General features: G+C 48.1%; 5 protein-coding genes across 5 annotated transcripts; 3 read left to right on the top strand and 2 right to left on the bottom strand.

Moving 5' to 3' along the window:
- Positions 1-22: 22 nt before the first annotated feature.
- On the top strand, positions 23-1,840 carry ASPZODRAFT_132452 (hypothetical protein). The gene is made up of 3 exons (XM_022723027.1): positions 23-222; positions 274-361; positions 420-1,840. The coding sequence occupies exons 1-3, from the start codon at positions 99-101 to the stop codon at positions 1,660-1,662; spliced, it is 1,455 nt and encodes a 484-aa protein (XP_022580880.1). The 5' UTR covers positions 23-98; the 3' UTR covers positions 1,663-1,840.
- A 157-nt stretch (positions 1,841-1,997) lies between these two features.
- Positions 1,998-3,404, bottom strand: ASPZODRAFT_142190 (hypothetical protein; the record flags this gene model as incomplete). The annotated part of the gene is made up of 2 exons (XM_022724825.1): positions 1,998-2,321; positions 2,382-3,404. The coding sequence occupies 2 exons, from the start codon at positions 3,402-3,404 to the stop codon at positions 1,998-2,000; spliced, it is 1,347 nt and encodes a 448-aa protein (XP_022580879.1).
- A 1,426-nt stretch (positions 3,405-4,830) lies between these two features.
- On the bottom strand, positions 4,831-8,820 carry ASPZODRAFT_132451 (hypothetical protein). Its single transcript, XM_022723026.1, has 4 exons — positions 8,658-8,820; positions 8,360-8,597; positions 6,183-8,315; positions 4,831-6,116 (listed from the first exon to the last, which is right to left on the bottom strand). The coding sequence occupies exons 1-4, from the start codon at positions 8,742-8,744 to the stop codon at positions 5,017-5,019; spliced, it is 3,558 nt and encodes a 1,185-aa protein (XP_022580878.1). The 5' UTR covers positions 8,745-8,820; the 3' UTR covers positions 4,831-5,016.
- A 212-nt stretch (positions 8,821-9,032) lies between these two features.
- Positions 9,033-10,146, top strand: ASPZODRAFT_132449 (hypothetical protein). Its single transcript, XM_022723024.1, has 3 exons — positions 9,033-9,182; positions 9,241-9,340; positions 9,403-10,146. Exons 1-3 carry the CDS (start codon positions 9,102-9,104, stop codon positions 10,131-10,133), a joined length of 912 nt encoding a protein of 303 aa, XP_022580877.1. The 5' UTR covers positions 9,033-9,101; the 3' UTR covers positions 10,134-10,146.
- Positions 10,147-10,642: 496 nt separating this feature from the next.
- On the top strand, positions 10,643-12,300 carry ASPZODRAFT_66102 (hypothetical protein; the record flags this gene model as incomplete). Its single annotated transcript, XM_022729350.1, has 4 exons — positions 10,643-11,138; positions 11,237-11,945; positions 12,000-12,062; positions 12,135-12,300. 4 exons carry the CDS (start codon positions 10,643-10,645, stop codon positions 12,298-12,300), a joined length of 1,434 nt encoding a protein of 477 aa, XP_022580876.1.
- Between the last annotated feature and the right edge of the window lie 59 nt (positions 12,301-12,359).

Here is a 12,359-nt window from a genome sequence, read left to right as displayed (position 1 = left end):
CGCAATCTTTAGCTCACCCCGGCTTTCTCCCACAAGCTCTTGAACGTCGCACGATGCGACAAAGCTGATCTTTGTTTTCGTTCTGGGGCTCAGGCAACATGGCTGCCACTTCGTCCCGTCCCTTTGAGTACCTGGAGGGCCTGCCTGGTACGGTCTTTTACAAGCTATACCAGCAGCCGTCAACTGCGCTCGCCATCTTCAGGCGTATGCTGCCTGATTTAGGTACACGATTCTCTCCGGCCTCTTTCTGTACAGTAATTGATCTACCTTTAGCAAAATGTTTTGTGATGGCCCTTCTTTATCTCAAGGATCCTCTTCCCGCCGCGGATTTGGAGATCTGGGTGAAGCCAGAGAGCAAAAAGTTAGTATTGCTTGACACCTCCATTCTGATTAACCTCTGACGATGACTCTGTACCTAGAGAACGAGATAATGCACTGTCGATATTGGGAAGGTTACATATTCTGTCAAACACGACGATGGCGGACAACGTGCGAGCGTACATGGTCACCAACCCTTTTGCCTCCTCCCTCCGACAGGCACTCACTGGGGCCGGCGAGACACAGTCGTTTGGAGAAATTTCGCAGGCGGACGAAGATCGCCCTGTGAGCGTTGCTGCGCTCGATGAATATGCCAGAAGACAGTGGGAAAGTGTGCTGGGATATATGGTCGGGACCAGTGGTCTAGGGGAGCAGCAGAACCCAGTGAATCTGAGCAAAGGAGTGAAACAACTTCTACAAGCTGGACACTTGGTCGAGATCCGAGACCGACGGGTGGAAATCACACAGGACGGCTTTGCGTTCGTACTACAAGATGTCAACCGTCAAGTGTGGCACATTGTGATCCTCTACGTGGAAAGCGCCGAGGCAATCGGCATGGACAGCGTCGAAGTCCTGTCCTTTCTATTTCTTCTTAGCAGCCTTGAACTGGGCCAGTCATATGAGAAAAGAAATCTCACTTCCAACCAACTGCGAACGTTAACAGACCTGGCCGATTTTGGCATTGTATATCAAGAATCTCCCGACGCCACACGCTTCTATCCTACCCGACTAGCGACAACTCTGACTTCCGATTCGAGCGCACTCAACAACCCTATCTCAGGCGCTATTGCCGGGCCTCCGGGGACAGGTGCCGGCAAGGAAGGCTCGGGTTTCATTATTATCGAAACAAACTACCGATTGTACGCCTACACGTCGTCGCCGCTCCAGATTTCGCTTATCGCACTCTTCACCACGCTCAAATACCGTTTTCCGAACCTCATCACCGGGAAAATCACCCGCCAGTCTGTCCGTCGTGCCATCGAAATGGGCATCACAGCAGACCAGATCATCTCCTATCTATCCAACCATGCGCACCCTCAGATGCGCAAGCACAACATTTTGCGGTCCACCTCGAACAAGGCCGGGATGCCTCCTACCATCCTGCCCCCAACCGTCGTGGATCAGATTCGTCTGTGGCAGCTGGAACGGGATCGCGTCAAAGCTACCCCTGGCTTCCTTTTCAAGGACTTTGTCAGTCTCGCGGAGTATGAAGCCCCCTGCCGGTATGCAGAGGAGATCGGCGTGCTCGTCTGGAAATCAGATCGAAAACGTATGTTCTTCGTGACGAGGCATGAACAGGTGGCAGCTTTTCTAAGGAGCAGGGCTAATCGTCCCATGCAATGATTCTGGACCCTTTATCTTGGCACGGGTGGCTTGGTTTATATGGTTTGGGAGTCTATAGATGATAGATGGGTCATTCTTGCATATATTGCGATGGAACCGGCGCTTTTTGATTTAAACATGCATAACAGTCTGCATGTCTCAGGTATACCTTATTCATTAATGAATCCTTATCATGTCAAAATGTAAAGATACTGTACTACTATACTTGTAGGGAATCAGTTGCTGCCAGTGACTCTGTTCGAGCTCGGGCTCGCTGTATTCCTTTACACTGAATCTCGCGATAATGCTAAAAACTCAGGACTTATTCGGACTCCTTGCTGCTCTCCCACATTATATCATTTTCCTTTCTTAGGTGAGTCTCGAGTAGACGATCGTTCTCTCTTCCGTTGATTCTCGCATGCCCTAACACATTGGTCGTGAAACTTGAAAAAACTGTCTAGTGCTTCCATGGTGATGCAAGCCGCTTCTAGATACGCGAGGGCTCTTTCTATATGGGGATCCAACAACTTCCTGTTCGCGAACGAAGCAGCAGAGAAAAGAGGAATTGTGTTGATCGCTGTCGCCTCGTCGGGCTCATCAAAAGATTCCATGTACCGATACGCATTCGACAGAGTCATAAAGCGGCCAAGCCAGTATTCAAGAGGCTGTGATTCAGCGACCTAAGCAGGTAGCCGACTTAGTATCTCTTATATCTGGTTCTCACTATGGCTAGAACTCACCATGTTTTCCGTCCCGTCTGTGTCCACAGATCCAAAGTCACTCCTGTTAAGGCTCTGTGGTGAATCCGCGAGTGGCTCCTGCTGGTCGGAGCCTCCAAAGAATTGATCAGGCTCTTCCTGCCCTGGTAAGATGTTCGACGCTTTCAAAGCTTTCACCATGTCTCTGCATCTCGAGGCTTTGCGATTTATGCTTTCCGTCTTCTCAGGACAACAAATATCACTGGACAACAAACGGGGAATCTTCGTTGCCTGGCTTGCTGCTCGAGGAGTCGCAGAGCCCTCACGGTTGACCAAGATACGAGTATCAATTCTGGAGGGGGGACAGATTTGAGAAGATAGTGCCGGCTGCTGCTTAAGTGCGGCAGCAGCGTCGTTGATTCTCAGTCGCACCTTCCTCAACGCTGGTCTTATATCTTGATATGATGGAATCTGGCAAATCACAACCTTCTTGGGTCTGCCTTCTGACCCTTCGTTACTGTTGGCCATCTTTCCGGGTGGGCTTTGGAAGCTTGGAGACCTACCTGTTGTTGGAGTCGACTTGCTATTCGTGAGGTCAAGTGGAAGAGAATAGAATCGACGATATGGCTTTGGAGCATCAGGGCCTGTCATAGGAGCAGGTTTTGGAAAGGGCACCAAAGTCACTTGTCTGGGAAACGGAGTAGGCATTCTATAGCTTGTCGGGCATACCCGACGAGAACGCCCACCCTCCATGACATCTCGCGGTCGATCGGGATCTTGACGAGTGGTCTGATGGAAGGTATTGCTTATTTCTGGGGTTTTCTTGTTCCTCTTGATTGAAGAGGCTTCGACGACAGCCTTTTCATCAGACGGCCAACTAACGTTTGAGGTAGATGGCTGTTGACTAGCATCAGAAGGCCTCAGTATATGATTCGCCCAGCGTTCGCTCCCAGATATTCTGTGAGAGTATAGACCACTAGAAGGAGGTCTAATTGGGGTAGGAATCCTGGAACCTCGAGCCTTTCGAATGTTATATTCGCCTCCCAGTAATGCACCGGCTGCCATATCAATACTATCGTCGACTTTTGAGTTGACAACTAGCTTTGATGCAGAATTCAAGCCAGAAAGAACATAGAGCTTCTTCTAAATTTAGCTCTTCTGAAATAGAGAGAAAGGTTGACGGCTTTATGAAGGTGAAATGTTCGCTGGCAAAGTGAGTTCAATTTCCTCTGCAAGGATCAAACATCAATCAAACATAAACACCAAGACTCTGTGCTTTGGATGTTTACCATCAACTATCAAAAGGGACTAGAAATCACTAAATGGCAAACTGGAGTCTGTTTTGAAGAGAGGTGTGAAATATTGGCCATAAGTGAGAGGAGGTGATGGTACAAATGCTTGAAAAATCCTCCTTGGTCAGTATTTGATAGCTCATAATTCGCCCAAAATCCAATTCAAGCAATCAAAATTTTCTCATCAGATACTCTAACTGCTGTCTCCCTCGTCTCGGCTGTCTCTATCCCACCATCTCCCTTGGTCCAGACTCCAACTTCGGCCTCACTGCACCTTCCCATTCCCACTCCATGCACCATAGCATACTGACATTGTCCCAGTTCATTCCCAGTCAGAGTTAGATGCGACGCCATACCACTCTCCTCATTGCCAGTCGCTGTGTCCAAGAGGGTTTTCCCATCACAGCCCGAGTCCGGATAAGCGTCTTGTCGGTCTCGGCGTAGATCACGTCTGGGACAAAGAAGTAGACAACGATGAAACCAGCAGTGCACCCTTCATCGAGATAGCTACTTCCAATAGCCCAGATAGCTTCCCCTCCCATAACGGTCGTCATAACTGCCAGAGCTGCTGCGTCATGCTATTCACAATAGAGAAGATGGGGAAATGGACCGTGTCTTTGGTATATCTAGCCTGAGCCTCAACATCAGCAAGGTATGCTACGTCTGGTTGCATTGAATATCTAGATACACATTGGATTTTAGAAGCTAATGCTACCACAAGTAGATGGTATTTGACGCCAGAAAGCCTTAGGATCATACATTGCCTGGGGTTATCGCAGATGAAGACAAGAGGTAACATATAGGCATGTTGGTTATAGGTATGATTCTGTTTTTCTTCTACTGCTGGGAGACCATGATAAGTGATATTACATCTTACATGCTATAGACTAGGTATTTATATAGTACATTACTTGTATAATACTATTAGTAGATCTAGCTTCTTAGACATTTGTCAACTATGATAATCAGTAACTATAATATAGGAACATGAATCTCCTTACCCTAACATCCATTGTCATTACTTGAATAATGAGATAATATAACAACTAAGTACTAAAAACTAAGTAGTTACCTACCTTCAGTACCTTATCCATAGCCCTAGATCTCTCTAAGCTTTGTATACATATGTACGTTCTCTATACCCCCTATTGTTCTCTTACTGTATTGGAGAATAGAGCATACCTAAATATCTAGGTAGATTCCTGATCAATCAATTAGTAACTATATGCCGCGTAGGTACTATATAGGCATCTATGATGTGATAGACATGAAATACAATACCGGGTATCTGAGAGGTTGGGCGCACACATGAGGGTATGTATAATTCTGATAGCTAATAAGTTGCCGCATCAAATTCATGAGCCAGAAGAACCAGACCATCATCATTATTCAGAATCACTCTCAATCACGAATCCACCTCTTACCCGCCTTCGAGACGAAGTAGCGACCAGCACTTCTTCATCATCATCATCGTCGTCGTCGTCGTCGTCGTCATCCTTGCCCTGGTTTTGACCCTCCTTGTCCTCCTTAGCAACATCGTTTTCTTCCTCATCCTCAGTTATGACATCTGGTGTGGACTGCCGAGGCGAGCTGGATATGGTTTTGCGATTTCGACTGAAAGCAAGGTCGTCGTCAAACATGAGGTCATCTTCATCAGGACCAGGAGGGATGCTCTCTTCATCCTTATCATCAAGACCAGTCATAAGCACGTCTTCACTATCGTTTTCGTCTTCACTCCCGGCATCTTGACGACTGGCTCTCCGTCGCTTCCGTCCATTCCCTGTCTCAGTCCTAGACCGTTTACGCCCAGCGGTTTTACTCTTTGTCATGTCGGTGGACTCCATCTCACCAGTGATGAGAGCCTTCTTGACACGAGCTGCCTGGGCTTTCCTTCGCTCTTCTTCAAGCACAAAGAATTCTTTGTCAGCTTCCTCGTCTGTCTCTTCGTCACTTGCATGGATGTAAAGATCGCTTTTAATTTTCGCTTGCCTGGCTAGGGCATTAGCCGTGCGTGCTTGACGGCGCTCCTCAACGATTTCCTCGTCCAGCGGCTCCTTTTCCCTATCATCTTTCCGCTTGGACTTGCGTTTCTTCTTCAATTCATCCAGTGCACTCGCTTTCGATCGAGGATTTGGAGGGAAAAGAGGACCATCGGGTACATCTTCCATTCCTTCGGAGTCTGATCCGAAATCAACATTCACCGTAGGTCGCCAGATATCATCGCGAGCTTCATCCGTCCGCTTGCGTCGAAGACACTTGCCAGGCTCCTGGCCGTCAATGTCATTGACAGGGTTTTCGAGGTATCTATTGATAAGTCCCTGGGTGTCTCGCAGATCTTTAGACGAGAGCCTAGAGGGAATAATCCAAGAAGCACCAGGCACATCTTCAACGCCGAGGCGCTCGAAACCGGCTAATGACATAAGTAGCCGTAGCTTATTATTCGAGAACATTGCCCTACGACATTCTTCATCGCGAGGAGTAACGGCTGATTTAACGGTTAGCCAAGATGTATTACGCAACAGGAAGTATGCGGGGGGGGAGGGAAACTTACCAATCATAGGGTTCGGAGTAGTAGATGTCTCGGATGTTTGAGCTCGTTGCGCTTCTTCTTGAGCTTCCCACGACTCTCTCTCATCGGCAGCAGATCCGATGAAATCACTGATCCATCTCACTAGATCCGGCCGCTTGTCCATGACCAAGGCAGACACGACAATCTTCATCTTATCATCGAGTGTAGTTGCATATGTGGGGTGGATAGAGAGCTCAGCTGGCGGTCTCTTCTCCGACGTCAATGTCTGTTTCTCATGGCCATATTCAAGATAGAAAGCGGTGGCATTGATTTTGCTGAACAACAGCTCGGTTATGAGTGCCGGCCGCTGCTCGATCTTCTTCACCAACCTTCGAATGATTTGCCGTACCAGCTCTTCCCATTCCTTGAAGACAGGCTTGCTGGGATCTAAGCCACCAGGTCCTTTAATCATCTTGTAGAACAGGTTGATGATGTCGACACGGAATAGCAAAACACTCATCTCTTGCTTGAAGGCAATTCGATAGAAGTAGCGATGAGCACGTTTGAGTTGTTCAGAGTCCAGCTCTTTATAAAACTTGGTAAAAGCGAAGAATGTGTCGACGCTTTTCTGGGTACAAAACTTGGCAGAAAAGCGCTTGAAATCGAATGTTCGTTCCTTGGCGACCTTCACTGCGTCCTCAATCTCTTCGTCTTCCGATGCTTGTTCTTCAGGGTCCTCTTCTTCTCCATTTGTGGTAGCATTCTTTTCAGCCGTCTTCTTCCGTCGGGCTTTCCGGCGCGATCGTATTTGCAGATCAATATTCTCTTTTGAGTACCGTTCCAACATCCGCAAAAAAACATGGGAGAGTTCTGTGCAGGCATCCAAGTAGCCAAATCCTTGATCTTTGTATCCACGTACAAGAGCCAATACTCTATCATGAGTTGTTTCCTCGTAAAAGATCCGGTTTTGAATGTTCTCCGCAATCTCCTGGTCCTCTTCAAGGGGGGACTTTGACATTTCCTGAACAGTTAGCAGGATCTGGGTAAAGCAACGCATTTCTGCATTAATGTCCTCCCAATCTTTATGGTCCAGACCATATTGCATGGCTCTGTTCAGAAAGACGAATGTTTCCTGGTTTAAAACGCCAGCAACAAGCGCAAAGCTGTCAGGCTCCATCTCCTTCGCTTTTCCTTTGCTCTGCTCGTGCGTATATTTCTGGTAGGTACGACGCACACGTTCCGCCTCCAGGAACCAGGAGACCGTATAGAAGAACTGGCGACTATTGATATCCGTCACACGTTCTGCTTCTCGTTCAATTGCCTTCCGAACATGAGTGAACAATGGGTTGAATCCCGAGTCTAAAAACTCTTCCACGAATGACCGCAAATTCTTAGTTGCTGTGGAGGAGAGATGGGTGGGAGTGTCAAAACTATTGTTCGTGCTCAATTCTTCTTGTCTCCGGCGTGGCTGGGGTTTATTCCACTTCTTGCTCTGATCCATTTTCAACAGAGTGGTCTGTTCATCCTTGAGAACATCTTGACCAGAGACGGTCGACATCTTGGCATCGTCACGTTTGACCCAGATCATCGTTCCAAACCGGCCATGACGTGTAGGTGCATTCTTTGCATATTCCCTCTTCAAGGACGACTCCTTAGATAGGAGATCTTTCAGCTCGTCGGTGCGTTTCGCCGTTCGTTGGACGTCGTCCATGAACAGCTTCTCCACATTCACACCCTTGACCAAGTGGAATAATATTTCCAGAAGGGCCATATCTTGCTGGCTGAAATCATCCCCCACATTTGAACACATGGTGAGGAGAAGTGCGAACACATCCTGTTCCGCAAATGCATTGATCGTCACCGATCTCGATGTCTCCTCCTCATCACCTTCTGCTGCCAGGCGTGCGCTCTGCGAGATAATTGAAATATTCCGGAAGAGGTAAAGCATAAGTTTGAGGATGCCTTCGTCTCTAGTCGTCCGTTCTGATCGGGGCACCGCCATACTCGGCAGGGCGATTCGAATGACGGTTCGGAGAAGGTTGGAGCCGCCGTAACTGAGCAGACCTCGTTTATATCGAACTTGAGCTTGCTGTATGTAGGGGGTATGGCGATGGTGATTGACCGTCATATCTTTGTGGAACTCCGCAGGCCAGGTTAAAGGGACGAGTAATTCCACTACCGTGTTAGCGAAACACTTGAAGCATCGGCGTCCAACTCACAGCACGCCAGAGCGATCCGGGACATGTGCTTGTTGTTCTGACCGCTCGTCCACCAGTTCGACAAGATGGGCAGTAGATCTCCATTCACGAGATTGGCTTCTCCCAAACATCTTGCCACATCCATACGGTTGATCTTCTCGTCGTATAGTTTGAGCCATCGTTTGATATCTCGTAAACACGCCAACGCGTCATCACCAAGCACATAGCAATCTGCATTCTCGCCATTAAAGCCTCCAAGCTGTAATAGTATCAGTATAATCAGAGAAGATCGTCAGGCCAAAGAGAAAGCCGAACGCACCGCAGTCACCAGACTGTACACATGAGCGCGAACTTCAGGATCCACGACCTGGACCTCCTGGCCAAAGGACACCACGTCTTCGTCCATATTAGTGGCTCTATAGGTCATGCGACAGACCCTATTTTGGATCCTTTCTCCCTGTTCAGCACAAGATCGCTATCACCACCTTCTGATTTCGATAACCAGAACGAATCGAGAAAGACCAATTAGAACGCGTCCGTCACGCGTCGACGCGCCTGCCAAGCCCGGAGCCACGGATGGTGATATTATCCGACAGCCGAGGATAACCGATGACGTCGGGAAAGCACGTGCGGGACAGGGTCTCTTTAATAACAGACGTTTGAATAGTGGACTCTTCTTCTTCATGAAATCGGGGGGTTCTTTATCCATTAATTAATGATGTTGACCTCTAAATTTCGCTCTTTTGCTCGAAATGGGCCCTCTATGGCCCGCTCCTTTACCACCACTCTTCCAAAGGGTGCTGCCGAGGTGAAATCATTAGGGGTGATTGGGGCTGGCCAGATGGTCAGTTAGAGGTCCCTTGTCGGATAGCGACTTGTTGGCTGTTATTGATTGCTTCCAGGGACTTGGAATCGCTCTGGTTGCTGCCCAGAAAGCAGAAGTTCCCGTTCTCCTTGTTGATAACTCGCAAGCCTCGCTGGATAAGGGTCTTAGATTTGCCGGTAAATACGAGCACCATATCATTAATGAATTCTAAACTTGCTGAGACAATATTTTTATATAGATAAACTTCTCGATAAAGATGTCGCCAAGGAACGTCTTACCCGTGAAGCTGCCGACATAGTTCGTGGTCGCATCACCGCTACTCTGAAATTGGATGATCTTTCCGCAGTCGACTTCGTGATTGAAGCTGTTCCAGAAATTCCTGAACTCAAGACTTCTATCTTCTCGAAACTCGCGGAGATTGCGCCGAAACATGCAATTCTCGCCACCAACACCTCCTCTATCTCTATCACCAAGATTGCTGCGGCCACGACGACCGATCCAAAGGATCTCCAGGCTGCCTCCCGAGTGGTTTCAACGCATTTTATGAACCCCGTACCGGTGCAAAAGGGAGTCGAGATCATCTCCGGTCTACAGACCTCTCGGCAGACATTAGAAACTGCCGTCGCGTTTGTGAAGCGCATGGGCAAGATTCCTGCTGTCTCTGCGGACTCACCCGGTTTTCTAGCTAATCGCATTCTGATGCCATATATCAATGAGGCGATCATCTGTCTCGAGACCGGTGTTGGTGGCCGTGAGGACATCGACAGCATTATGAAGTACGGGACCAATGTTCCCATGGGACCTTTGACTTTGGCCGATTTTATCGGACTAGACACTTGCCTCGCTATTATGAACGTCTTACATCAAGAGACAGGAGACAGCAAATATAGGCCCGCGGGCCTGCTAAAAAAGATGGTTGATGCTGGCTGGATGGGCAAGAAGAGTGGGAAAGGTTTTTACGACTACTAGAAGGATCGTCATGGAATCAATGTCACCTTAGTTTTTTTATCTCTTTGTCAGAGATAATTAGTATATATATTTCAATTTAATATTGCCTTAAAAATCATAACTGGCCTGCGAACAACAAAGCGGTGTAAAACGTCACCTGGTATCAACAATCAGGAGAACGCCTTTGCCAGTCAAGTAGATTATTAGGAGGGGCGTTCGTCGTCTTTCTTCTTTTAAAATAGAATAGTCCAAAATATCAAGATATATCTCTTATTTCATATCAGACTCCTTCTTTAAATTGCCCTAATGTTGTGCCCTAACTTCCTGATTTGTAACTTACGCCAAAGACCAAGACTTGAAATGGTTTAGCCTCACGTCAGGTTCCGCGGAGGTTCCTCAACTCTGGCTGCTGGTTAAACATCTACAAACCCTCCAGCAACAAACCATCTAACACTCATTTAACGGTCTCGGGGTGATTATTTGAGGCGAATAGTCTTTTATACGAATTTCCAATTGTGGTGGTCACCGGGATGGGTACTTCGAAGGCACGCCAACCGACGAAAACTGCGGTCCCGAAGATCCAGCCCCTACCGCGCAAGACCTTCATTATCGACAATGGCGCATATACAATGAAAGCCGGCTACGCGCCGGAATTCCCGCCACCGGAAGACGAAGACACGGCCCTGTCTGCTTGCAGTGTGATACCCAATGCTCTCGCTAAAACCCGCGCAAACAAGGTCTTTATCGGCTCGCAACTATCGACACATATCACGGATTGGAACGAGGTGACATTTCGCCGGCCCGTGGAGAAGGGATACATCGTGAACTGGGAAGCACAGAGGGAGCTCTGGGAACATTCATTCCTCGATGAGAGGACTGTGGGGAGTGAGGATCTTCGAATCGCGAGTCCTGAAGAAACAACGCTCATTCTCACCGAGGCGCCGAACGCACTCCCTGTTCTGCAGAAGAATGCCGACGAAATCGTCATGGAAGAGTGTGGGTTCGGTGGATACGTGCGATCTATCGGTAAGAGATTACCTATTTATTTTTTTCGGATTTTCAGCTCAGTCTTCCTTTTTTGTTTTCTATTGCCATCCTTTACGGTGGCTGACAAAGCTTCCCAGGACCATCACTCAACGCCTGGAATGAGGTGTATTCTCTCTTTGGTGATCCGCCTCTACAAAAGCCAGATGCCCCCATTCTTCCCGTTGAATGTCTCCTGGTTGTCGATTCCGGGTACTCCCATACAACTGTGACTCCAGTCTACAATGGAAGGCCTATCCAGCGCGGCATTCGCAGGTTAGACTTGGGAGGGAAACACCTCACAAACTATCTCAAGGAGGTTGTATCAATGCGTCAGTATAATATGGTTGACGAAACATTTGTGATGAATGAGATCAAAGAGACTGTTTGCTACCTGAGCAGTGATTTCTCTGGTGATATGGAGAAAACATGGAAGGCCAATCAGAGGCGTCTGCAAATGGAGCCAGACGAGAGCATCACTGTGGAATATGTCCTGCCTGACCCAAATGCGGGCAAAAAGGGTTTTATGCGACCGCATGATCCTCTCCTCAAGGCCAAAAAAAGGAAGAGCCTGCTGTCGGGTGCTACAACGGAAGCCTTGTCAGAAGATGTCCTGATCCTAGGCAACGAACGTTTCACAGTACCCGAGATATTATTCACCCCGAGTGATATTGGTCTGAAACAGGCCGGCATAGCAGACATGGTCCTGCAGAGCCTCTCTGTACTGCCTACTGGGTTGCATCCTTCGTTTCTGGCTAATGTTCTGGTTGTTGGGGGCAACTGCCTGCTACCAGGCTTCATGGATCGGCTGTAAGACATTACTCCATCTTCCTGTGTCTTCCATATTCGCTGATCTTTCTCCAGAGAAACGGAACTGCGCCAGATCGCCTCAGCAGAGTGTGTTGTCAGAGTCCGACGTCCAAAAGAGTAGGTCACTCCTTGTTCTTGAGGCTATGAGCCTACTTGTGCAAGTGATTTCTCATAACTGACTTGATTCAGCCCCATTAGATCAACCTGGCTAGGTGCTTCTCGTTTCGCGACGAATAGAGAGGAGCTAGAACAGGTCGCGATCACCAGGCAGGAATACTTAGAACATGGGTCAGGATGGGCTTCTAGGAAGTTCTCAGGTGCAATCAAAGCCGCGCCTTACCTGGGTCTTACTTGAATCAGGATTGTGGAGTCTGGTGTTTGGTGATACTCGCCGTCTATTCGACAGCATTGTAG

The sequence above is a fragment of the Penicilliopsis zonata genome, assembly GCF_001890105.1.
Source record: "Penicilliopsis zonata CBS 506.65 unplaced genomic scaffold ASPZOscaffold_7, whole genome shotgun sequence".
Taxonomy (NCBI): domain Eukaryota; kingdom Fungi; phylum Ascomycota; class Eurotiomycetes; order Eurotiales; family Aspergillaceae; genus Penicilliopsis; species Penicilliopsis zonata.
Note: the sequence above shows the minus strand (reverse complement) of the source record. Positions and strands in the feature narration are given on the sequence as shown.

Bases quoted from the DNA above. Each gene is read 5' to 3' on its own strand.
- ASPZODRAFT_132451 (XM_022723026.1), bottom strand. From the start codon at position 8,744: ATGGACGAAGACGTGGTGTCCTTTGGCCAGGAGGTCCAGGTCGTGGAT. The intron at 8,316-8,359 runs GTGAGTTGGACG...CTAACACGGTAG, and splicing joins CCGGATCGCTCTGGCGTGCT to TGGAATTACTCGTCCCTTTA. The intron at 6,117-6,182 runs GTAAGTTTCCCT...CCGTTAAATCAG, and splicing joins TACTCCGAACCCTATGATTG to CCGTTACTCCTCGCGATGAA.
- ASPZODRAFT_132452 (XM_022723027.1), top strand. From the start codon at position 99: ATGGCTGCCACTTCGTCCCGTCCCTTTGAGTACCTGGAGGGCCTGCCT. The intron at 223-273 runs GTACACGATTCT...ATCTACCTTTAG, and splicing joins GCGTATGCTGCCTGATTTAG to CAAAATGTTTTGTGATGGCC. The intron at 362-419 runs GTTAGTATTGCT...CTCTGTACCTAG, and splicing joins GTGAAGCCAGAGAGCAAAAA to AGAACGAGATAATGCACTGT.
- ASPZODRAFT_132449 (XM_022723024.1), top strand. From the start codon at position 9,102: ATGGCCCGCTCCTTTACCACCACTCTTCCAAAGGGTGCTGCCGAGGTG. The intron at 9,183-9,240 runs GTCAGTTAGAGG...GATTGCTTCCAG, and splicing joins TGATTGGGGCTGGCCAGATG to GGACTTGGAATCGCTCTGGT. The intron at 9,341-9,402 runs GTAAATACGAGC...ATTTTTATATAG, and splicing joins TAAGGGTCTTAGATTTGCCG to ATAAACTTCTCGATAAAGAT.